This window comes from Astyanax mexicanus, chromosome 1 (genome assembly GCF_023375975.1).
Source record: "Astyanax mexicanus isolate ESR-SI-001 chromosome 1, AstMex3_surface, whole genome shotgun sequence".
Classification (NCBI taxonomy): Eukaryota; Metazoa; Chordata; class Actinopteri; order Characiformes; family Acestrorhamphidae; genus Astyanax; species Astyanax mexicanus.
Genome location: NC_064408.1, coordinates 99,536,456 through 99,561,184, shown reverse-complemented (window position 1 = coordinate 99,561,184; position 24,729 = coordinate 99,536,456). Strand labels below are relative to the sequence as shown.

General features: G+C 37.5%; 1 protein-coding gene across 1 annotated transcript; it reads right to left on the bottom strand.

Moving 5' to 3' along the window:
* Positions 1-3,475: 3,475 nt before the first annotated feature.
* Positions 3,476-24,729, bottom strand: mtmr6 (myotubularin related protein 6). The gene is made up of 14 exons (XM_022681625.2): positions 24,485-24,729; positions 19,493-19,612; positions 17,914-18,076; positions 16,641-16,798; positions 14,692-14,820; positions 12,789-12,923; positions 12,224-12,356; positions 10,774-10,883; positions 8,856-8,981; positions 8,469-8,518; positions 7,380-7,580; positions 7,162-7,296; positions 5,706-5,832; positions 3,476-4,380 (listed from the first exon to the last, which is right to left on the bottom strand). Exons 1-14 carry the CDS (start codon positions 24,506-24,508, stop codon positions 4,060-4,062), a joined length of 1,932 nt encoding a protein of 643 aa, XP_022537346.2. The 5' UTR covers positions 24,509-24,729; the 3' UTR covers positions 3,476-4,059.

The window sequence follows — 24,729 nt, the reverse complement described above, 5'->3', positions numbered from 1 at the left end:
TACCCTCCACAGCTCAGCACTTTCTAAAAGCTCCAGACTTCAGCACTTCCTTCCTCCTCTAGACCAGTGCTGGTGAGCTGCCTTTAGAACAGAAATATATATATATATATAAAGTAGATAGAGTTATTGTTTTGTATCTAAAGATAATATAAATAGAAATTAAGATGCATGCAAAATAAATGTAAATTGCAGCAAACCTTACCATGCATTGCCAGACTTTTCTGGTTATGGAAGTTGATGTCCATTCTTTTTGATGTATTTGTATTGGATACCGGCATTTTAAAGTTATCTGAAATTTAAAGAAGAATCTTCTCTGGATGGGATGTTCAATATATTTAAAATACACAGAAGAAAAAATGAGAGGCTAATTTGGCCTATTTTGCAGCCAATGCCATGTTATACCCACATGCCAAAAGTCATGATACAGGAACAGGTTAAAGCTAAAGCTAAAGAACACTGAACTATCCTGCAAGGAAAGTGTTTAGGGTCTCCTGATATGAATGTGGGTGGGAATTGATCATTACCAGCTACTGTGCTGTCCACTGTGGGAGGTAATGCCTTCTATGATCTTGATATTGTGGTTAGGATGATGGATCTCCATTATTACTGTGGGATGTAAACTTTTTTTAAATTCTGTAAAATTCACAGAATCCCCACTGATTCGTCGAGATGCTCAAAATACACAGTAATAAGAGCCCAGACCCTGTTTTTAATATTGACACAAAATTTACAAAGCATAATGTTAGATTAATTAAGCTGCACACAACAGCACATAACTGTAAATATTTTAAGGTTAAAATCCATGTTCATAATTTCATAACCTGTATTATAACATAGTGTTACATTAAACTAGTTATATTGAAAGGTACTTGTTACAATGGTTAGGACAGACCTGTATAAGCTAAAAATGCACTTTTAATGAAAGTAGTTTTATCTCCAGAACTAACCCAGCACCACTTTCTGTAAATAATGTTAAACGAAGACAGATTCACACACTGTCCTGTGATGCTCTCAGGATGTTCAGTATATGTAACTTATAAACATCACGAGTTAAAGTGAAGGACAGAGTCCTGTAATGAATTTTTTCACAGTTTTTAAAGGGTCTGTGACACACGTCACCTAGGCTCTTTTGAGTTAACATCCCAAAAGTCCTTGGACAGGAATTATTGTTATTGTATCCCGTGACTTTTGCCATGTCTCACAGAAGATAAAAAAAATGCTGCACTGTCTATTCACATGGACAATTCCAGCCAGAAGCGACCAGTCATGATCATTACCATCTACAGTTGATTTTACCTCACAACTTATTCAGTTGTGGGTTTTCCCTAAGTCATTTTTTACATACTACAATGACTTTTGCCACATGATTGTATGTATTTTCATTCATTTATTCATTCATATACTGTGTAGCCCTAATGCACGATGCCTTACACCTGCATAAAAACAGGCACCAGATTCAAATGTCCCATTAATTTCTACCCTAGATTAATGTGACCCATTATTAGATTATTAGCCACTTATGCTGCTGGGATGGGAGCAGCTCAGCTAAACAAATCCCCAGTGAGACGCCTAGAATCTCACTGAACTCATTTTCAAGGAGAAGCCCACATCTTGAGGATTTACCTGCGCAGGTCTGCAGCATTAACTCATTCCCAGAGGAACCTTCTGGTGTCATTTGAGGCTACTCTAACTCACGTGAAGCAAACAGCAAGATTTTTTTGTCACACCAAGGAGCATAAAACAAAGAATCTGCACACAAACACCCTCCCCCCACCCACTCTTTTCTCCAGTCAGCCATGGTGTATGTAGGTCTTGGTGGAACTGGCTGTCTCCCAGACTCATATTGGTAAGGATCAGTGAAAATCCTGTCCCTTTTTCTCTCTATAATCCTATTCCAGCCTGAGACACAGGTCTCCAGGGTTTTTGGACCAATAATCACTCCTGGGACCCACTTACGAACGGAGCGGAGAGAACGAGCGAGAATTTAAGCTGGAAGGAAAAACATGACAGAACACGGTCTGGGGGTTGGAGTCTTGTTTTTCTTCCCAAGGGACCATCAGTCACTTTGGGGCTGGTAGCGGTAGATGGATGACTTGCTATAACCGATACTGATGCTTCTGTGATTTATAGGAATCCTACATGATCACCAATAAATATGCATGACCCCTTTACTTTGCTTTATCAGTCCTGAACAGTGACCTCTTTGAAGGCTGATTAAACACGATAATGTTCTGTGACCATCATGGCCTACACTTGACTAGGCACGCCTGAATCATTAGACTTTTTATAGACATCAGTCATATTATTTAAAATCAGGAGTCTCTACGGCCCCATCCACACGTATCTGGATATTTTTTTGAGACTTCCCTCCCTTTGTTTGTTTGTTTTGGAAACAATTCCATTCACACGGAAAAAACCTGCATTAATATACTAACCCTGTATGGATTAATAGTATGTAATAAACAGAAACAACACAGGATGGAATATGCTCACTGCCGGTATCCGGCAGAGACTGCCATAGAGTGACTCATAATGCCAGCAGGTCATCTTCACTGATTACTCTGGCTTTGTCTTCGAGGAGAGGACCAACAAATCCATATGTGGAGGTACCATCATCAGCGACAAGATGAACAGTTTGTTTTTAGGCATCACACACCTAGAAAGCCCTACTTTTTTTGTTTTTTTACACACACACCGATATGCTATTCCAACAGGACAAAGCTTGTCCACATACTATCAGGGTCTCAAAAGCTTGCCTCATCAACAGACCTATTCCAGATTGAAAATGTGTTGAATTCTATTGGACATAGGAACTGTATGAGATGCATGGGACGCCATTAGGAACCTCTACACTTCAATGCCGTAACGCCTGGCATGCTGCCTTACATGTGTTACACGTACCTTATGCACTGCTGGTGTGTGTGTAGCTCAATGTTGCCCATTCATCTGATGAGTCTATATTTGTTATAGAACCGCATTTACTCATGTGTCAAAATATTAAATCTAGTGTTGTCTGCATGTAGATGTTGTAGTTCTATGCTGATGTAATTCACTATATAGTGAGTAAGGAAGTATTTGAGATTCAGCAAGAAACATTTTCATGAAGCTCTGAGATTTCAATAAACTCCCTTTTAAGAAGCATTTACAAAAAGCTCTCCTTTCAAGCATTTTCATGTGAACGACAGACCAAAAAAATCTAAATGTGTATGATATCCATTCAATCATCATGCTGCTATAGCAAACTTGCACTTTGGACTTCATGTTGCTGCTACTTCCCAAACTCATTTATATTATTCTCTGTATATTATCTATTTTATATTGTGTTTTTATTTTATTTTTATTTTATTTTTCTTATATTTATCTATTTCATTTATCTATCTATCTCATGTACAACATGTGATGTGAAATTACAATAAAATCTCCTTGAATCCGTGAATGAATGGGGCCTGAGCAATAACAAATAAAAACAATGCTCTCTGGTTGGAGAGATTCTGTCCTCTCTTCGATTAAACATTTAATATTTTTCTTTTAGTGCTATTAACATTCTTTATAAAACAAAAGCTTCTCTCGTTCAAGACAATGACAGATGTTTTTTTTTCTTATTTATAGCGGATTTACATTACAGAATGCATCCTTTTCCATTCACTCTTTCATCCACCTACTTTACATGTGGAGGTCATCATCAAGGCCTTCAAGTGAAGGCACACACTCACACACTCACACACTCACACACTCACACACTCACACACTCACACACTCACACACTCACACACTCACACACTCACTCACACACACACACTCACTCACACACACACACACTCACTCACACACACACTCACTCACACACACTCACACACACTCACTCACACACACTCACACACTCACTCACACACACTCACACACACTCACACACACTCACACACACTCACACACACTCACACACACTCACACACACTCACACACACACCCCTTCATTTGTCTCTCAACACCGAGCCTGAGGGATATACAAATCTCGATATTTTAAAGTCTTTCTACATTCCTTTGATATTCCACAGCTCCTCAGCAGGTCATCCGCGCCACTCCAAACTCCAGACTGACTATAGCCGGCTCGCTCTTTGAGCCGAATGAGCCCTGGATCTCTCCATAGCCATTCTCTGTGGCACTGCTGCCCTCTACAGTCCGCTCTCCGCCACTACCGACCGGAGCGTCCTCCCGCGCCTCCTCACCAAACACCGCCTCCTCCTCCTCCTCCTGCTGCGTCTCCTTACGGCTGAGGGGCGCCCCCAGGATGAGGGACTGGGGCCGGGGAGGGAGGCTGCGCTCTTTCGGCTGAGTGTGGAGCTCCAGTGGAGAAGTGCTCACCCCAAACTTCTGCAGCTTCTGAGGGAGGACACACAGAAGTGGGCAGGGGGACATGCGTCAGATCAACGGTTCAGAGGAACAAAAGACCTGTACAAAAGACCTGCTCGCAGGAGGTTTCCAGAGTACATACAGCAAACAGAAGGAGCACAGAAAGAGAGGACTGAAGATCAGGCTAGAGGGAGATAGTCTTTAGAGAAACACAATAGTTTGGAAGTTTGGAATCAGAAAAAAATAATATTACAAGATTCTGTTTTATTTAACAATTAATTTTTTTCAAATTAATTTATTCATATATTAAGAATAAATAAATAAATATTTGTTTCAGTATATTTGGTTTTGATAATAAAATCATACACTAATAATCTAGTGTACATATTAGGAAAGATTTGAAATGATAAGTCAACTAAACATACTGCTCCTCTGGAGTTTTAATAAATATTAATTTATCCAGTCAACATATAATTTTGTCTACAAATATTGATACAGTTCCAATATCACTGTGCTTCCCTAGTAATAACTAGATATATTTATTTTGAATCAGGTTATGTGCCAACATATATTCAATATTCAATAAAGGATTTTCAACAAAAATAAAATCTGCAAAATAATAAAATCTGCAAAATACACTTTGCAAAAAAAAAAAAATCATGTCTGTGAGCCAGACAAAGAAGGGGGCTTGTGAGACAGGCTTCCACTGTAATAATATTCTAAACCTGGCTACAAGGAGAGCAAATAACATAATACAAGATGGATTAGAAGTGGTGAACAAAGGAGATGGAGATCAATGTGACATATTAGGACAATATTTTGAAAATAGAGATCCTATAAGACTGGACTTTGTGGCATGCCACATGTATGATCTATGTAAGTCTAAATCTAGATAAGATTGGCTCTGTAAAAATGGACTCTGCATAAAACGGGGAATTGAATGAGCTTAAAACGTACACAAGAGCCTCCTTCCACTATTAATCACTAAATTCTGCCTCCCACCCATGCCTTTGTTTTTGGGCAGAGTTGTCATCATCTTGAGTTAAAATATTAGTTGTATATATTAGAAAATTGGCCTTTCTGTGTGATAATTCTTAAATGTATATCTTAATACAGTTTTCTCAGTGTAATCACATCTAATTTTGCAGCCACACAGTTTGTAAAGAAGTATAGGATGGAAATGTCATTATTATCATTTATTAATTTTTTTTGTTGTTTGTATAACCTACTCATGCTGTCACAACTGCGCGTGACTAAACCTTTGTCTTCCAGAGCAAGCAAGGTCCCTCCCACCTCTGCTGTAGCCTTCACCTTGAGACAAATCTAGTAAGAAAGGAAAGGATGTATATACTCACCGCCTGCAGAGCTCGCACTGTGTTCTCCAGCTCCTTGCGGTTCTCTTTCAGCATCAGAGTCTGTTTGAGTAGGGACTGGCGTGGGTGCATGGAGCGATCAAACTGATGGTACATGTTCCTCCAAAACCTGGAGCAAAGGACAACAGAAATCATTTCCCTGCAGAAATCATTATCTTGTCCTAAGATTTTGGTCATGTCCCATGGAAGCTAGAGAAAACTACACAGAGCATGAACAGTTATAGCCAGAAGTCGCCAGCCATGATCATTACCACCCATGCCACCCACCGCTCTGTCTACTGTGGTGGTAATGCCCTCTACGACATATATCCAATACAAATGTGACACTATGAATCGAAGAAAGTTTACAAATGGAATGTCCCTTCTATCTGGCACCCACTGTCAAGTTTCATTCAAAATTATTCAAAGATAATTCACTTCTCCCTGCCATAAGCACAATGGCCAATGCTCAATTTACTCACAAGAGAACACTTCACAACTTACATAAGTATGTGAAGGGAAAACATGATCAATTCACATACAGTTATACCATTTAACTTTTGGTATTCCAGTGTAGAAGTGTGAAATTTGATTATATATATTATTATTATTATTATTATTTCTATTAAAGCCCTATCCGGGCAGTTTCTCAGGGGGACGTCTGTGAAAAAATTTCACATTTCTACTCAGGGATAAAACTCTTGCATCTGGACTGCAATTGAAAAAACAGGAGGACCACTAAGTTTTTTGGATTTCTCTATCATGACATCTCGTATAGTAGCTTCTCCATTTCCACACGCTGTTTTGTTTAAAGGGATCTTTGTGGAAACGTGCACCAAAAGTGTCATTACGGTGTGTAGCAGTGGACAAATAGCTATTTTATTAAATGCGAGGACATAAAACTCAGAGATGTGCGTCCAGACGGGACTAAAATTACTGCAGCGCTCTCTACCTCTAATGTAACTCTTGTAAGACATGCTATGGTGCATCAATCCAGGCTATTTGTGATAAACTGACATGCCAACAGTTATTCAATAGCAGTATGTAAGTTATGTAATCATAAATTGATACCTGTACAAGTTGTGATGCGTTATCTTGAGAGTGAGGAAAACCACTGGCCAATGTGCTCATGGCAAGGACATGTAAATGATAGAGATTTGATCAAGACTTAATTGTGAGTGCCAGATAAATGGGACATTCCATTTCTGAAGTTGTGCATGTGTTCCAACATTCCTCCATCCACAGTGTTGTGTGTACTGAGAATAGGCCATAGAAGACATTACCCCCAACAGTAGACAGCACAGTGGAATGGTAATGATTGTGACCTTTGGCATCGGTCAGAAATCACATTCAAAATGAAAAAAGTCATGGGACACAATAATAGCAAATTACATTACAGAATATTCCCTGCAAAACTTAAACCTGTGTTTGTTTATGAGAAGACGTGTGGTGAGCGTACTTGAAGTGCCAGGCCTGTGTAGAGGGCTCCAGAACAGGATGTGACTCTGCAAAGCTGGGGCTGTAGAGTGGGTTGAGATAATTCTGCTGCTCGCTTATTAGATGAGCCCAAAGAGAGTGCGTCCGCTCCTTCAACCTGCAGTCACACACAGGTCATTAGACGGGTGAAGAAAACAGCAGAGTGTTCTTATGTGTGGGCACGTGACATCACACACTTACTGGAGCTCTTCCCTTTGTCTTTGGCTGTTACCCAGGAAGTTGCCAAACTGACAGGAGTGAACATGCTCGTGAATCTGAATGAGGAACCACTCGCTGAACTGGAAGGCTTGTGGGAACTGCTCTGTTAACTGCCACACGCTCTCCAGAAACTGCGTGAAAATAGGAGACACCTCCTTCGGATCCCCGTCCAACTGGTCACACCTAAAGAGATAACAAAATCCAACAAAGAGTCAGGAGCAATGAGAGGAGGTGCTGGGAGCAATAAATATGGCTTGCATTAAACATACAAAATCCTAGAACAGCTTAAAGAAATATATATATATATATATTTTTTTTTACAGTAAATCAGTATTTTTTTTTACATTGTATGATTGCACATTAAAATCGTATGATTTTGCACTAGTGCATAGTATTTAAATATACATAAAAAAGTAGTGCCGTCAACTTTAGTGCACGATCACTCACTCACTCACTCACTAGTACTAGTAGTACTAGTATTATTTAAAAATACATATATCATCTTGAGACCCTGCGTCCTCGTATGGGGACAATACATTTCTGCTTCTGTGCACCATGGTGCTTTTATTTATTTTTGGGCCTCATATAGAGACACTATCCGTACCATATAGTGGTCACATGACATTACACTCAATTGATTATAAAAAACAAGATGATGAGAATCTTAGTCAAAAGTTTCTACAGCCAGTCCAGACATAAACATAGGCTTGGTGAAAATGTGCATTGAATTTTATGTTTAAAATTTAGTTTTTGGACAAATTGGGACCTACTGATCACAAATGTCATGGATAAATGATATATGTGAAAATAAACTTCTGTCTCCATATGAGGACGATGTTTTTGTACAAGAAGTTGTTTTTTGCAAAAACAGTTTAGTTTTTATACTATTTTTAAGTCCTTACTTATCTTAAATAGCTAGGAGAAAGAAAAAATGCACACAAAGCAAAGGTCTGGGTCTCAGGAGGATATAATTAACACCACTAAAAAGAAGATATTACAAATAAAATAATGAAATAAATATTTTGAACTGTAGCATACATTTAATACACAGCATATACTGCTCATACACACCTGTCTGCAAACTTGTGCCCAAAGGCGATCCAGTCTTTCTCAATAAGTACCTTAAAAACACAAAAATGTAGAAATGTGATCAAGACACTGCTTTGACAAACACAATGAGTGTTCTCTCTCAGGAGTTGGTACTTAAAAAAGAAAAAGATTATAGTGAATCACAGCAGTTCTGTACTGTTGTACTGTAAGCCAGCCCCTGGGAACACCCAGACGGTCCATATAGCTTTTCTACTCCGGCTCCAAAAGCACTTAAACCAGCTGATGGAGGGCTGCTTATAGGGTTCAGGTATGTTAGGAGCTTGAAGGAAACACAAATGGGAGCTGGCAGGGGGGTCCCCGGAGACTGCACTGAGAGTAGACTACAGTGGAGATCAGATACAATCTTACCATGAAGCCTTTGATAGTGCGATAGTAGGGGTCCATCAGCAGGGCTCCCAGTGAGCAGACCTGGGCGGTGCGATCCCAGCCGTCTGAGCAGTGAACCAGCACGCTGGCCCCCTCCAACGTCACTGCCTGCAGCAAAGCATGTTAAACTGCATCACTCAGAATTACAATTACCATCACAGTGCCAAACTTTAATCTGGACATAAAGCTAACTCCTGTGAAGTTTAGGAGTGGAGTGTGTATTTTTGTGTACTATAGTATAGTATAGTATATGTAATATATATTTACAGTGCCCTCCATAATTATTGGCACCCCTGGTTAAGATGTGTTCTTTAGCTTCTCATAAATTGAGTTTTGTTCAAAATAATATAGGACCACGATGGAATAAAATAGTAAAATACAACCTTTAACTCAAGTGAATTTATTCAGTAGGAAAAAAATCCCACATTAAGAAATAATTATTTAACATCAAATCATGTGTGCCACAATTATTAGCACCCCTGATGTTAATACTTTGTACAACCCCCTTTTGCCAACAAAACAGCACCTAATCTTCTCCTGTAATGTTTCACAAGATGGGAGAATACAGAAAGAGGGATCTTTGACCATTCCTCTTTGCACATTCTCTCTAAATCATCCAACGACCTGGGTCCTCTCCTCTGCACTCTCCTCTTCAGCTCACCCCACAGGTTTTCAATGGGGTTGAGGTCTGGGGACTGAGATGGCCATGGGAGGAGCTTGATTCTGTGTGCGGTGAACCATTTCTGTGTAGATTTGGCCACATGTTTAGGGTCATTATCTTGCTGAAAGACCCAGTGACGACCCATCTTCAGCTTTCGGGCAGAAGCCACCAGATTTTGTTTTAAAATGTCCTGGTATTTTAGAGCATTCATGATGCCATGCACCCTAACAAGGTTCCCAGGGCCTTTAGAAGAGAAACAGGCCCACAGCATCACTGATCCCCCGCCGTATTTCACAGTGGGCATGAGGTGCTTTTCTGCATACTCAGCTCTTGTGTTACGCCAGACCCACTTAGAGCATTTGTTGCCAAAAAGCTCTATCTTTGTTTCATCTGACCAAAGCACACAGTCCCAGTTGAAGTCATAGTACCGCTTAGCAAACTCCAAACGTTTGCGTTTATGATTGTGAGTGAGAAATGGTTTCTTCCGTGCATGCCTCCCAAACAGCTTGTTGGCATGTAGATAGCGCCTGATGGTTGTTTTGGAGACTTTGTGACCCCAAGAAGCTACCATTTGTTGCAATTCTGTAACAGTGAGCTTTGGAGAACTTTTTATTTCTCTTATCATCCTCCTCACTGTGCGTGGTGGCAAAATAAACTTGCGTCCTCGTCCAGGCTTGTTTACCACTGTTCCAGTTGTTTTAAACTTCTTAATAATTCCTCTGACAGTAGATATGGACAGGTGTAGGCGAGTAGCGATTTTCTTGTAGCCATTGCCTGACTTGTGAAGGTCAACACACATCTGCCTCACTTGAATGGTATGTTCCTTTGTCTTTCCCATGTTGAAGATAAATGGCCTCTGTGTCACGTCATATTTATACCCCAGGGAAACAGGAAGTTGTGAATTACTAATTAAATGTTCCTACATACTCTGATCAACTTCGTAAACTACTGTAGAAGTGACAGAAATACTTTTATTAAATTTATTTCCTAAGAATTGTTAGGGGTGCCAATAATTGTGGAACAGGTGATTTTATGAAGAATAATTATTTCTTAGTCAGGGATTTTATTTCCCCCTTAAAATTTACTTGAGTTAAAGGTTGGACTTTACTTTTTTTTCCCATCGTGGTCCTATATTATTTTGAACAAAACTCAATTTATGAGAAGCTAAAGAACACATCTTAACCAGGGGTGCCAATAATTATGGAGGGCACTGTATATATGTAAGAAGGTGAGGCCAACCTTTGTAAGGAAAATGGCAGCATCAACGATAGCCTTGATGTGGCGCAACCAGCCACTGTTTTCCAGTCCTTCCAGGTAATCTGTAACGGATAGAGAGCGAGTGCCCACCACTAAAGAGTAGAGAGAGAAAGATAAAGAGAGACACAGAGGTTAAACCAAATAGGGGTGAAACGAATACTTGACTCAAGTTACTTGATTTAAAAAATGAATCGATTAATTTTCTATGCCTCGAGTAATCATTTAATTAATTTTAAATCGCAAAGCACAGAATTATAATGTGAAATAACGCGCTTAGCGCTACGTCAACAACGCACAGGAAGCAGGGGGAGGAGGCGGAGTTTTTTAAAGCGGTGATCAATTAAATGTTACTTATAACAAATAAATGAGATTAACATTAATGTACCTTAAAACATTCACTTCAATTTTATTTTTATAGCTCTTTTTACAACAAAGGTTGTCACAAAGCAGCTTTACAGAGAAAAACAGGTCCACGCCTCTTATGAGCAGCACCACAGAGATGCCAATTTTATGGCGACACAGTGGCAAGGAAAAACTCCCTTTAAGAGGCAGAAACCTTGGAAGGAACCAAGACCAACATAACAACAGCGCTGTGGAGTGCTGATTATTAGGAATACTGTCTGTGTGTGCGGTTAGATTATTACAACAGAGACAAGTTCTTATATTATGAAATCTCTTATTTAATGTGTTATCCAATTACTTGATTATTCGAATGGATTTTTCAGTAGAGTGCTCGATTACTAAAATAATCAATAGCTGCAGCCCTAAAGCTAAATATATATTTAACGGAGTAAAGTTTTTAATGAAACACACATGAAAATTATTTAATTTCCTTATTAAAAATTGAAGAATTCTAAAAAAAAATGGGGGATACAATATAGCATCAATACAACCTAGATTATTTAAAATGTTTTTAAGAATACATAATAGAATACGAAAAGTTTTTGTGGTAAAATCATGCATAAAGTAAAAAATGGAAGTATCTGTGTGTTACTAATAAACTATGCACAGCAATTTCATTCTTGAATACTGATTCTATTTTTTAAGCTGGCCTTAAATATTAAAAAAAAAAGAAATGCTCTTCATAGATGTTGCAGCTTGTTTTTCTCTATAATATTGGCTTATTCACATTTGCTTAATTTGGTGGTGTAAGAAAGGTATGAAAGTTGAAATGTTAGATAGTAACAAAAACAAATCGCAATATTGCAACAACATGCAGTTAAAGGTTAATAAAATGTGAGCTCTTTTTTTAACCAAAAGAAATTTTCAGATACAAAATAGAAAATAAAATAATTTGGTGTACTGTTTCTTGTTTTAGTATTAAAACTTATCTTCTTCTAGTGTATTAATTTATTGACAAAAGAAAATGCAATTGATTGTTGTCAAATTTGAGTTTTTCTTTTGCATTTCAAAAGGACTTAAATTTGCAGACCTTCCAGAAGCTTCTGTAAACTGGCTCTCATGACATGGATGTTCTCGATGCCCACAAACTGGAAGCGGATGTTGGAGTAATTGTCTTCGTTCTCATAGCCCTTCCCTGCGGCCCGATTCGCGAGTGCATTCAACTGTAAAATTCCGAGAAATAAGAGATTAAGAACTTGCTACTAGATTTAGCCTTTAATTATCCAAAAGATAATTCATAAAAAAAAATACATGTTCAAACTTAAAACACAATAGTTTTACATAACATTGAAACACAACATTGCAATTTTATTTTAGTTTTTGTTTTTGCAGGGGGTGGTTGTAAATATGTGAGATGAACCATTTTTATGCTATATATTGATTTCACTAATTAAGGCAAGCAGAAGAAGTTTCATACTGAAAAAAAATGTTTTTTCTATTTTTCCCTAGATCTTTAAATTTTAAATTGGATCAATTTGATTTGTAACATAAAATGAATAACCAGACATCATTATATTTCTCTACCATATTAATACTGCATAGATAATAAAACGAATTCAAATTGAATATGCAGAGTGACTCAAATCTTAGTGTACCTTAGGCCTCGTGTCCATGACGTAAACATATCGGTTGTTGTGGTTGGCTTTGCTAATGGCCTGCAGCATGTGCTCATCCTCCAGACAGCGAGCACTGAAGCCTGAGAGAGGCTGACTGCATCGACACACTGCAGCCTATGAGATACACAAACACACACAAACACTCATATATAACCTGGCTACCACACAAACCTGTTGGCAGGAGGATGTGGGTAAATATGAACAGATGGAGAGTTTAACATCATTACTTAGAGCAGTGTGGAGGCAGTGAGAGGGTACTGCGTTGTTCCCTCAGTAAAAAAACTCCTGATAAGTGATAGAGTAAGAGAGAGAACAGGCAGATTCTATTGGAAGGCTGTTTAAATGTCTTTGTGCAAATAAGCCTCATCTCCTACGCCACACACAGGCAAACAGTACCCACTCCCACAACTGTAGCAACTGAGGACTCATTTAGAACCCGCCAATCAGCCACCAGAAAACCCTTTGAAACCAAACTAACTATGAAATTGACTAAGCTTTACTGAATGCTGACGTACCTAATGGACTTAAAGGTAATCGAAATCACTTAACCTCACTAAGATTCATTTATACTCACTGTTAAAGGAGAAATTTGGTGTAATTAAAAAAAAAATAATAAAAAACAGTTGCAGTAGTGAAAAATGACAACAAGTACGAACTAGGGGTGTGCCATATCGTATCGTACGTGTAATATCGCCAAAAATTTTAAATATCATGAACGATATTATACCCTGAAATATCGTGCCATATCACCCATAATTATCATATTAAAGTACTTCAGTTTTAAGCAAACGAAAAATTCACACTGTTCTCATTTCCCATTGTATATCTTCAAGAGACAGATTATATCTGTCCAGTATCATTTATTCTACATTAATCCTGGATATATATGGAGATATTTGGAGGGCATTATTAGTATCATGACATTCTGAATCATTGACTTCTGTTACAAATCTGAAAAAAAAAAATATATATATTTTTTTTAATCTCAGTTAGCCATATCATATTGCATGCAATAATAAAATTCTTAATTTATTTTTCTAATTTAGTGTTTTGTCATATCGCCAAAAGTATCGTTATCGTGAAAATACCATGAAATATCGTGATATTATTTTAGAGCCATATCGCCCACCCCTAGTACGATCTCTGATCAAATAGCCCACCTCAGTTCATCTCCAGCATTCTAATATACAGCGCTTTTAGTCGACGCTCCCAACAGGCTTACAGTGCTAGTGATAGAAGCATAGTGTTTCCCATGCAAAGATATGGCTATTTTTACACCAAAAAAAAGAAAAAAAAAAAAGATCAAAGTAGCTTCACACTTCATTGATAAAAAAAATCAGAGAGCCCTGATCTTTAAAACGAGGTACCGAGAACCTTTAAAGTGTACAGAGCACAAACAAATAGGTAAGATGATAGGAGATCAGATTTCAATATAGAAATCTGTAAAAAAAAAAAAAAAAAAAAAAGCGTAAAATATGTAAAAGAAATTGTGATTTCTTTGCATAGGTAATGATATGCGTCTTTCACTGGCATTGTAAGCCTGTTGGGAGCATCGACTAAAAGTGCTGTATTATGGAATGCTGGGGGCTACCTGACAAGAGTCAGTCCTCGTTATAATTATCCTGTGTACTCTGCATTAGTTTTGTTCATATTTTTGCACATGAAAAAACCTTACAAATATGGACAAAACAGAGCAGATCTAGCAAAGCACAACCAATTCCATTTTAAACTTTTCATAGCAATACGACTTTGTATTCTATGAATTGTATTCTTATTAACGGTTTATTGTTAAAAATGAGAATTTCTGACACCATGAACACAGTTTGGTAAATGTTAGGATACTTTTTCATTATTTAGGAGTGGTGTAGTGCTGTACTCCTACCTTCTTTTCCTGGTAAAAATAGGTCAGGACAGGGAAGCGGCCTTTGCTCCTGAACTTAGAACTTCCAACAATGATGGGCTTACTGGCCGTGATGGGGACGTACAGGTCTCTGGGATATGTCTCACACACCTGCCAAAAGGATGGGGTATGATTATAGATGTTACTGTGCAAAGTATATAGCAAAACCAATCAATTAACCAATCAATCAAATCCATCAAGCTTTATTTTCAATCGGCAATACATTGAGGGTGACCCTCATTTACAATGCAGCCGAGTATTTATTAATTTTAAAGGATTTGAAAACATTACATAAGTAATAAAAATAAAAAGGAAAAAATAATAATAATTTAAAAATATAAATATTTTTAATAAAATCCATTTAATGATATTAAATTAATTAATTTCAATGAGAAAAATGCATAATAAAATAGAAAAATCATTAAATCATAAAAAATGACCATTTAAACATAAGTACAGAACTGATAAAATATAAAGGAAAAGAAAAATAATAGTAAAAGTAAATAAGATAAAATTATATGTATGTTATGAAATGATAAATAAATAATAATGAACTAAAATTGTACAAAATAAATGAATAAATAAATAAAATCTCTCAGTATAAAATTTATCAATTATAAATATCAATTTATAATATACTGCACTACTTTACTACTGTTTAGAATCAACATTTCTTTACTTTAAATCAACTTTCATTTCTTTTTAACCAGTAAGGGACATAATTATATTTATTAATAAAGAACAAAATCATATAATATATAATATATAATATATTAGTCAGATTTGCTTTTTTAATGAATTACGTGTGATAAATTTAAAGTTTGTGAATAATAATAAAAACAAAAAAAAAACAAAAATCGAAAATGTATGAGAATGTTATTAACGAGGAATATGAAATTTCCAATTTCTCCAATATACTGTATTACTTTGTGAATTAAGTATCTGGTCAGTTGGCTGGTTTTACTTGTTTACAGCTGGGAGATGTGAAAAGTCTGTATCTTTTCCTCTAAAACTTTATTCAACAACAGCAGCCTTTCGTCTTGTGAGACGTTCGTTCACTAAATCTAATCAGGTTGCCTGATAACCTCATAAGAGCAGAATGTAGGGCAAGAATGTCCTGAATTAGCGTCAGTGTTGGACAGTGCCTCATCATTCTGTATAGCTAAGCAACAAGCTCCTGTTTAAACTCAGCTTTTGTCTTAAGAAGAATAAAGACTAGAAACCAGAAGGCCAGAAGCAGGTCTTTGCCATACAGACAACATTTTTTGATTATATTACTACAGGTTGGGGTATAAAATACATAATATACTATATATCTTCTGAGAGAATTTTACAGGATTCAGTCAGTATTCATATTTATAATTAAATACTTGATATTCGCCAAACATACTAAAGTTAAATTTGTGTTGGGGAATATGTAGTTACAAACAGAGTGTAAAAAAATAAATACAAATTTAAAAACCTATTTATTTAATGTGTTAATTCAGAAGGATTGTGATCATTGTATCAAAGTGACTTGTAAATAAAGGAGCAGTTCGATATAGATATAGAAATTGTTATATTTATAGCAAATTTTTATAGTAAGTTATAGATAATTTATAGTTTGCTTTCTTTAGTTTAAAATAGAAGATGCTAGGCTTATGAAGACAACCAATACTGAACTTGAAGACGCTCACCAATCTCATGTCGGTAAATAACCCGAGTCATATTTGTGTAGAAAACCTGTAATATAACTCTACCACCTCAGTCCACCTACTTCTTTCCTTTTCAGTGACAGTTCTGCATCTCACAGTGTGTAACATGCATGTGTAAAGCGTGTCCTATAGTTTTGCCTTAAAGGCTGTATTCCATTTCCCATCTGTAGGGGGAGCACAGGAACAAGAAATATGAATCTCTTTAGGGTGTTCTGTATTCCTATCATTTCCATGTACCTTATAGTCTCTGTTGACGTCTGTTAGCTGCCACTGATCACATGGCACACCCATACGTTCAAACTCTGCCCCGAGGTCAATGAGCTGCCAGCCCTCTTCTCTCTGCTGCTCATTCTGTTTCGGGTTGTAGGAGAAGGCATACAGCTCATCATAAGAAACTACACACACAAGCAGGAGAGAGAGAGAGAGAGAGAGAGAGAGAGAGAGAGAGAGAGAAAGAGAGTTACAAAGTGAACAAAGTCAAAAGCAGCAGATGAATTTAGATCACCATCTGGACACTTTTTAATCACACACACATATATACACTCTATAACCCCTGAGCCATCAAAGCATGGCTTCTGCACCTGCAGCTTTAATGCATGCTCATCGACTCCTCTGACTTTCCCAAAACTCTGCTGAGCCTGCAGTGCTATCCATAACTTTAGAAATGTTTTAAATATAAAATTCCACATATATCATTCATTGTAAAAGAAATAATTAATTGAAAAATGTCCCCCCCCCCCCTTATTTTTTTTCCCAATTTAGATAGGTCAATTGCTCCTTAGTTGTATATCCCCAATTACTAGTGATGCCACAACACAAGGAGGGTGAAGACTACCACGTCTCCTCCGTTACATGAGAAGTCTATTTTCGAAATGCTGCTGATGCATTATTGCAGAGTAGCATCACAGTGAGCTCGGAGGAAAGCGCAGCCACTCGGTTCCGATACATCAGCTCACAGATGCCTTGTGCTGATCAACATCACCTTTTTAGAGTGATGTGGAAAAAAAGAGCGCCATCTACCCACTCAGAAAGAGCAAGGCATATTGTGCTCTCTTGAGACTTCAGAAGCTGCTGGCAAGCTGCATGACTGGGATTCGAACCAGCGTTTTTTTTTCATTGAAAAATCTAACAGTAACTAATCTAGATGCAGTCTATAAATCACGACACAATTTAAATCGGACATTTCCTTCATTATTTTTGAACAGAAGACGCAATGCTAATTTGGCAAACAATCACTGGACTGTCACCAACCTAATCCTGGTAAACAAATGCCAGACATTTATACCTTTAAGCTAACACTATAACTAAATTATAATTCACAAAACATTCTACTTTGTAGCAAATGTCTGCTTTCAAACTGCCCTGCAATGACCAGAATAACACAGCATACCAGCGCCTACATAACTCTATGCATGCCGGACTTTTATCCTTACCCTTATTTTTAGTAATGAACAGCAATAAATTATATATATATTTCATAATGCTGAATATTGCAAAAAAAGGTGTGCACCTGGTCGAAGCAGCCGCAGCAGTGAGCTGTAGACGTCGTGGCAGTCTCGCTCACGCGGGACCACAAAGTGAACCACCCTGAAGTTCCTGCACTGTATGAGCAGCGGGCAGCCGCTGGTGGTCAGAGAGAGCTTCTCCACAGATGCTATGTGGTGATGAAGGATCTGCAGGAAAACATCCCAGTCATCTGCACTGCATTATTCAGCAAACAAACAGATTCCATTTCTCACTTCTGAAACTTCTAAAACCACTCTGACACGAAGTCCTTGGGTGAACTGAAGGACAACAATGCCCCTCCCTGAGAGAAAGTGAATATGAATGCTGCTGAAAGAGGCATTTGTGTGGGCCTTCCAAAGACACATAATTACCATATTCATTCAATTAGTCGCACAGTCATTAAAATGCACATTTATCTGCATTTCTGCACGGAGGGACTCAAGTATCCTTTTGTCCTTGTAAGCAAATATGTGCATATGTGCTGCATAATAAAAACCAGAAGACACACTAATAAACCTTTAACTACACTGAACAACTGAACAATGACAAGACTGAGTAGCTCACTTTTTCCATCTGATTCTATTCAATATTTATGTAAAGTTACATAAATGGACATTACTGGACATGATAATAATTATATTGGGTGATATATTGTCCCAAAAATAATTGTGATAAACAATACTGTTGTCATTTTAAAATTAATTTGTCACAGACATAATGGTAGTATCACAGCAAAAAATAAATATATCACACTATTTATCACTACTATTCTAAAATGAAAAATCCTAAAAATAAATAAAACAGACAAAATTAAAACCAATGTTTTATAACAAAGTTTAACATTTCACATTAATGGACTTTCCTTGCTAAGTAAATATAATAGGTCATATTAAGATCAGCAAAAATGACTGAGGTCATGACCAATTATTGAATTATAGTGCCAGTCCTATGAATAGATTGTAAAGATGCAAAAAAAAAACTTTACTTTATTAGTACTACAATTTGGCAAACAAAGCATTCACTTTTATTTCTTTAAATAAGCTAAACCCAGCTCATTCAAAAAGTACTGGGTGAAGCTTCCACTGCTCCACAGCTCAGTGCTGGGGGGCTTTATACCCCACTGGTGCATGCCTGGAATTTGTATGCTGGCATGGGGCCAACAAGTTCAAGATTATCTGAGCATCCTGTTCTTCTGATAATACTTCTCTACAGGAACTATACAAGCTGTATCAGCAATGTGTGCAACTTAAAACTGCTGAATGCATTCATTTAAAGGCCCATTCACAAACCTTTGACATATGGTGCATATTACAAAGAAAATTAACATCTTAGGCTGCACAATACTGGAAAAAAATGGCATTGCAATATTTGATCTTTCTGTGATCTATATTGCGATGTTAAGAAATACTGGACTGGACCAGATTTCACCAAAAGTGAGTTATCAAACAAGTCATGCAATTCAGAATTAATAGTGGAGTAAAATAGATGATATTAAGAAGATATAATCTGTCTTTGGTAGATATGTTATAAAAATGATAATAGTGTAACTTCTGTGTAGCATTTATGGTGGTGGAGTAGCTTACCCATACTTCTTGAGAACTAGTGGCATTACTCTCCACAAAGATCAGATGAGTGGCGGTCAGGTGAAGAGTTCCTGTGGTGGACTTGTTGCTGAAGCGGTCCAGCAGCTTCACCTGCTCTACCTGTGAACAGAAGATCATCATCCATTACCTTTTGGAAATATGCAGCAGTCACTCTGGGTTAGGATTTGTGCAAAGGCTCAGGATCACTTCTGACACGGCCTCATAACTTGTTTAAGAAATTAGACCTGAGGCATATCCCCAGATAAGTAGGAACAGTCAGCTGAATCAAATTTCCAAATTCTCTTACTCCTAAAACCTTGTGCTAACACTCAACAATCATGGGCTCCTCTAAGCAACTGTTTAAAGATTTGATCCATATGGCAAAAATAGTTTTTATCTTGCTGTTTCTAAAGTTTAGACTGTTATTAAAACTTGGTAAGTCATGGGAACTGTGGATGTCAAAATGAGATCAGAAAGACCAAGAAAACTTGGCGAGAACTGCTCATATGCTGATAAACCTGACAAATTAGAACCCCACGTGAAATAGAAAATGCAGGATGATTTAACTCAACAGTCATGAGGGTGGTGAACTGTTCCACAGACATAAATTTCAGTCATAAGAAAGAACTCTTAACTGTGGTCTCTTAACAAACCGAAACATTTAAAGAATGCTACCGAAAAACAGTTTTGGAAAAATGTAGTGAAAAAAATGGAACCGCAGTTCATGAAATAAAAACTGTGAAGCAGGGTGGTGGCTACATCTTGTGAAAGAAAGTAGATAAAATTGTAGCTAGTCTTGAAAGAACACTCATTAAGTACAGTACTAACCAGCACCTGTTCAACTTATTTTTCTGATCATAACAGAGACAATGTACTTGTAGCATTGAGTATTAAAAATGGCGTCTGGGTTCCAGTCCCTCAAGAAAAACAACCAATCAGCACCCCCATTCTCCCAAAGCAGGAAACTGATATTTCTACAATACTGAGAAAAAAAAGCTACAAACTGTACAGATTCTGTACATTGTAAATGTACATTAAAATGCATTACAGTGAACTAAGGCACTGCCAATATGATCAGGAGAATGCTAGTTGAATCCTGGTCATGCTGCTTGCCATCAGCTGCCAGAGCCCAGAGAGAGCACAACTGGCCTTGCTCTCTCTAGCTGAGCAGATGGCACTCTTTCTCCTCATCACTCCCATGAGCTGATTTATCAAAACCGAGTCGCTGCGCTTTCCTCCAAACGTGATGGCTACTTGGCAATGCTACATCAGCAGCAGTTAAAAAAGAGGTAGTGATTGACTTCACATGTATCGGAGGAGGCATGTGCTAATCCTTATCCTACTAGTGTTGCAGCATCACTAGTGATAGGAAGAGAACAGCTAAAAAGTGTGGGATGGATTATCAACGTTGCTAAATTAGGGTGAGAAAAGTGGGATAAAAAAGTAAAGGAATAAATCATTTTTAAAAAATGAAATGCATTACAATATATTAACACGGGTCATGCAGGACAGTGGGACGGTGTTAGTCCAGGGCCCTGAATCTGCAATGAAAACATGCAGTTGTTCAGTGGGATGAGAATGAGTAATTGTTCACAGGCTGCCAGCACAATTTATCACATTATTATAGCTGTACTGATTTAATAAAAAAGATTTTAGAAATTATTTTATTTTATATCAGATTACAGTGCTGAGCTCAGCTCCTTTATTACAAACCAAAGAGTTGCAGAGCACTGCTTAAGTATTATCTGGCGTAATTTAATCCCAGAGGATATCATCATAATAACATTGTATTGCTCAACTATTCTTTTAGTTTGGGTGGCTCCTTGCTTATGACTCAACCGGCTTTTATTTAGGCACAGAATCACCCAACAGTCAAAGTAATCAAAGCCGGTTTCTCCTTACTAATAATCCTGTCCTCTTTATTACCATACCTTAATGTTGTTTTTGACAAAGAGTATGGGTGGACAACGATCAACACATGTTGATTTCACTGTTCCAGACATTATGATATTAGTGGCTCATGGGGATGTAATAGTACACAAACTTACAGGTCGGTATGCACAGCAGTTTGGTTTATAGAAAGATTAATAGATATAATGTTAAGTGGTTGGTGTGGTGCAGTGGATAACACCACTACCTGCCAGTGAGCTACCAGATCATCTTGGGTTCAAATCCAGGTCTGGGGGACTATGCTGTGCTACACCAATAAAAGTCCTTGGGCAAGACTCCTAACACTACATTCGACCACCTGTGTAATAGGAATAACCCTGTAACTTGCATCAGCTAATTGCTGTAATAATGGGAATCTGGCAGCTATTTTTTTAATGGTGTCAAAATGAAATAAATAACATTACTGGTACATTATATTAAAAACTTCTCCAATAAGGTTAAATATATATGTATTAGCAGGTCTGATTTAAATAGAGAGATAGTAATAGTTATTTGTACAATGTCACCTATGGTGCCATGACATGTATGCCCATTATAAGTGCATGTAAACCTTTAACCACAACTATACACGTTTATTCTGTACTATGTAATCATTGCCTCATCTTTTTTAGCTACTGCTGAACACAAATTTGCCTTCAGATCCATACATTTATCTATCACGAACACCAGAAAGCACCATTATTAATTATTAACAACAAACTATCCAGCATTTGTGAAGCACAACACAGACTGGCACTTAGCACAGGAAGGATAAAAAGATCTTCATGAGCTGGAAAGATTTTCAAACGTAATGATTTTCCCTTCAAACAAAGACCAGTCCAGTTCTGTGGTCTTTTCTGAGGGTTTTTAATGGATGTGAAAGATGGACAATAAAAAGAGCAGAACTACTAAAACATTGATGTCTTTGAATCCTGTTGTTGGCTTGACTTTTGAGCACATTGCATGATGGCAAAAAAAGAAACAAATAGTTTCTTGACCAAAACAATCTTCACCCATAATTTGAAGCCCAGACAAACAAGCCAAAGCTCTTATTTTGGACACATTGTGAGTTAAAGCCTAACTCACAGCAAGATCACTATGCTTAAAACAGTCAATAGTGAAAAAGCAAAAGGATGGCCAGTGATTATGTGAACAAATGGGATTTAAATAATCATCAACAAGCCATTAAGAAGCACAAGCAGACCACTGGACACCATGAAGAAATACTATCCATGTTATTGGCAAGACTGAGAATTGACATTTAGGCCAGGCAGTTGGTCTGCAGCCTGTCTAAGGGCAGTCATCACTTATCAGGGCAATGGAATGATCAACTGACCAACCAAGAACTGAAAAAGATATTATTGGTCTGAGATTGCCAACAATGACGATATGTTGTCAGAGCAATAGAGAGAAAAATGTAGAATGTAGTCATATCTATATATCTATCTGTGCTATAACGGCCTATAGAAAGCATACTATGCTAAACTAACTATGCTTAATTTGTTAAACAGTTAAAAAGTTTTTGTAGACACCTGCTTTTGAAATGTATTTTATAAAATCAATGGTATTAACAGACCCATTTGCACCCTTTTCCGTAGTATAGCAGCCTCTGCTCAACACTAATTAATGCACTTTGTTTGCACAACAGCATTAGTAAAGTCAGATGCACAGTGTCACATCAAATACACTCTACAAGGCATTACTTCTCATAGTAGTAAGAACAGTAGGTGGCAATGATTGGGGCCAGTAGTATCTGACTAGAGTGACTCTGGCAGAAATCACATTTACACTTAATGAAGGAGACATGGTAAAAATCAAGAGACACAATCCTAGTTCCTGTGTTCCAGTGACTATTGGCATGTCATTGCATTCAGACTAACAGTATCCACAAAGATAAAGGCTAACCCAAAAGCTGAATACAGGTGCAGCCCACCAAACACTGACAAACAAAAAGTGGATGTTCCCAATCCAAGACATGTCTAAAAACCTCCATGCAAGACTAAGGGGAAAAAACTATAAATAACTAACCGCTGGTTATGCAGAAACCTGCAAACCTCAGCAAAGAAACGCTAAGGCCGTCTGGCCCACTTTAAACAGAAACTTCTCATATGGAGCTGGCTCATCCATTGTCCGCGCATTAATCTCAAGTTTTCTTAAAAAGAAAAATGTCTATTTTAGTGCAACTTACACAAATACAGCTTGGTAATGTTAGCCAGTTTTGCTAAATTGTTAACCTCAGAAAGTAGAGTTACTCTACTAGTTCTCAACACACAAAGACAGAACTCCCAGCATTAATCAGCATAAATCTCTGATGTCAGAATTAATTTATTATATTAATATATTATTTCCTTTTTTTATTAATAAAGACTATAGGCTACAAATATTGCATAGTTTTTTAGCCTTATTATTGAGTTTGATTGAGAGCATATTATTGAGTCTGCATTTTCAGTCCGTAAAAAAATGTTTTAATACTACTTTTGTTATAATTATTATTATTATTATTATTATTATTATTATTATTATTACTACTGGTGTTACTCTTATTATTGTATTTTTTGTTGGAGAGCACCTTTCACGTAAAACAATCATTAAAAGCCTTTCTGATCCAGTTTTAGAACTTCCATACTACCTCCCAAAGCTAAATTATGGTTGTTGTTTTTTTTAAGACGTAAGTTAGCTAATGCAACCATAATTCATTGTTTATTCAATGTTATTTGCTATCTTTGAGTGTTAAGACACCATAGTAACTGATTTTAAGACTGAGTTAGCTTTAAGCGTTTTGAAACGTCTAATTACACCACAATCACAATCAATCATCACCATCACCCAGAGATCTAATTCAAAACACCCAGCGGTTGTTACCCCCCGGCCGGTACAGCGCTGTAAAGAGCACAACACTGCAGCCCAGAGCCAGGCCTGGTGTAAAGACTGTTGAGAAAAGCTCTGATGATAAAGTATGTACTTTAATCGCGATGGTAACAGTGGTAGAATCAGTCAGAGAGGCTCTGGGTTAGTTATATAGATACTAGTTTAATCTCGACGCCTCGCAGCTCCACTGATTACCTTTGGTGTTCGGATGTGCTCCATAAGGCCGCTGCAGCAGCGCTGTGCTCAGCGATCGAGCAGGAAAGCAGAAGCGGGCTGTGAGCGGGTGACAGCTCACACATGAAAAAATAAGCAATAAAAAGCTGCCTGGTGCAAAATCTCTCACACCCAGTTCACCATCCTCTCCGCTCACTGATCCTAATGTTGATCACCCTCCTGTTTCTGCTTTCTGACCTGCAACTTCCTCTTCGGGGCGTGTCTCC